The sequence below is a fragment of the Octopus bimaculoides genome, chromosome 9 (assembly GCF_001194135.2).
Source record: "Octopus bimaculoides isolate UCB-OBI-ISO-001 chromosome 9, ASM119413v2, whole genome shotgun sequence".
Taxonomy (NCBI): domain Eukaryota; kingdom Metazoa; phylum Mollusca; class Cephalopoda; order Octopoda; family Octopodidae; genus Octopus; species Octopus bimaculoides.
Window position 1 is genome coordinate 81,935,450 of NC_068989.1, and position 1,612 is coordinate 81,937,061.

Here is a 1,612-nt window from a genome sequence, read left to right on the forward strand (position 1 = left end):
TCTTCTGCTATTGAGGAATTAGTCTAAGAAAAAAAGGGAAAAAAAACCCCGTTCAGATTACTTTTAATTCAGCCACAGAATACAGTTTTAATGATATCACATTAACTCCTCTTTTAATGAGGGTTAAAAGGAAAAGTGAAGGAGACAGATGCAAGGATAGAGATGAAGGAGAGAACCAAAACAATTGCTGCAGTTATATCTTTGCTGAGCAGTGTTTAAATGAAGGGTACTCAGTAAAAACAAAACCTGAGAATGGCTTAAAAGTCACCAGTATATCTTGTTAATAGACAATCACACTGAATGTTCACTAGTCATCAGTTACTAAGAGCATGACTTTAGAAAATAGAGCATGAATAAAGGAAGTTTTCTAACAAATAGATAGATGAGTGAAGCCTGAGTGAAGGCTATCTCTTAAGAAGGCAGATTATTAGAGACTTAGTGTAGTCTGACAATAGTTTGAATGAAGTTTGCTTTTTGAGTGCAGGCACGATTATGTGACTATGGTTTTGGGCCTGATTGTGTAGCCTCACATAAACCAAGGTCTAGTGAGTGAAATTTGTGAGGCAAAAACTGTGTAGAAGCCTATCATAAGGGCCATTCCCACTTGGGGGTCTTAAATTTAATCCCTTGCTTAGTTTAATACCACTACACTGGCTCCTGATTGCCTTCAGTGGAGTCCAGTCTATTGCAAACACTTGGGTCAGCCTGAGGGTAATGCCCTTTCTTCCCTTACTCCTACCAGTCATGGAAGCACAGAAAAGGGTCGTGGGTGCACTCCTTCCTCCTCTGATTAAACCACAAAAATGATTTCAATCCTGGATAGCAATTCACATTTCTCTCTATTTTAGATAGGAGTGGGGGAAAACAGATATTTCTGCTTTAATTACTTCACCTAAAATTAATGAGTAATTAATTAGTATGATCACATCGTTGTTTACAATGAAGATGGCACAAACAACACTTACTTTTTCCTCAATTAGAATGGAAGACTTTAATTTCTTGGACTGAACTGTTTGTGAGGAACTGTCATAAATAGGTAAGGATCTGCAAAAGACAAAAGTAAAAACTTTAAACAAGGAATATAGTAACTTTCATGATAAATATTAACATGATTGAGGCATAGGTCTGTGATTAAGAAATTCATTTTGTAACCATGTGGCTCTGGGGTTCATTTAATTCTGTGGTACCTGAGGTGCCTTCTATCATGGCCTTCAGGAAAATCTAAAAACTGGAAATCTGTTTTTATATATATATCTATAAATTTAGTAAATGGAGTAAAACGCATATGTTAACTGAATACTTTTATTACCAACATATGTTTCGAAGATTACAAATTATACCTTCCATAGGAATAGGTGATGTTGATAAGAATGTAATCTTCTCTTCAGGAAAATGCATGGGAACCAGCTTAAACGTAAGACATTTTAACCGAATATAAGAACTGTATTTGGAGAAGGTTGTTACGTAATTTATTTGAAAATTATATATATATATATATATACTAGCAGAAATACCCGGCTTTGCCCGGGTTAAAGAGAATAATGAAATCTAAAAACGCCGTCTAGACTACGCAACCCTCAACTGTTAGTAGCTACGATACCATATTTCTACA

The 1,612-nt window shown here is 35.5% G+C and overlaps 1 protein-coding gene and 1 long non-coding RNA gene across 9 annotated transcripts in view; one reads left to right on the forward strand and one right to left on the reverse strand.

Annotated features, from left to right (window-relative positions):
• Positions 1 to 1,612, forward strand: part of LOC128248744 (uncharacterized) — a 64,142-nt gene that overhangs the window by 23,595 nt on the left and 38,935 nt on the right. The gene's annotated exons all lie outside the window — the stretch shown is intronic.
• LOC106877701 (rho GTPase-activating protein 21) overlaps positions 1 to 1,612 on the reverse strand; it is a 373,680-nt gene that overhangs the window by 16,455 nt on the left and 355,613 nt on the right. For all 8 annotated transcript variants that reach the window (XM_052970828.1, XM_052970827.1, XM_014926655.2 and 5 more), the window contains 2 exons: positions 966 to 1,044; positions 1 to 23 (listed from right to left, as the gene is read on the reverse strand). The exon at positions 1 to 23 is cut by the window's left edge and continues 103 nt beyond it. In XM_052970828.1, coding sequence (XP_052826788.1) covers positions 1 to 23; positions 966 to 1,044 — 102 coding nt within the window. The remainder of the gene's footprint in view (positions 24 to 965; positions 1,045 to 1,612) is intronic.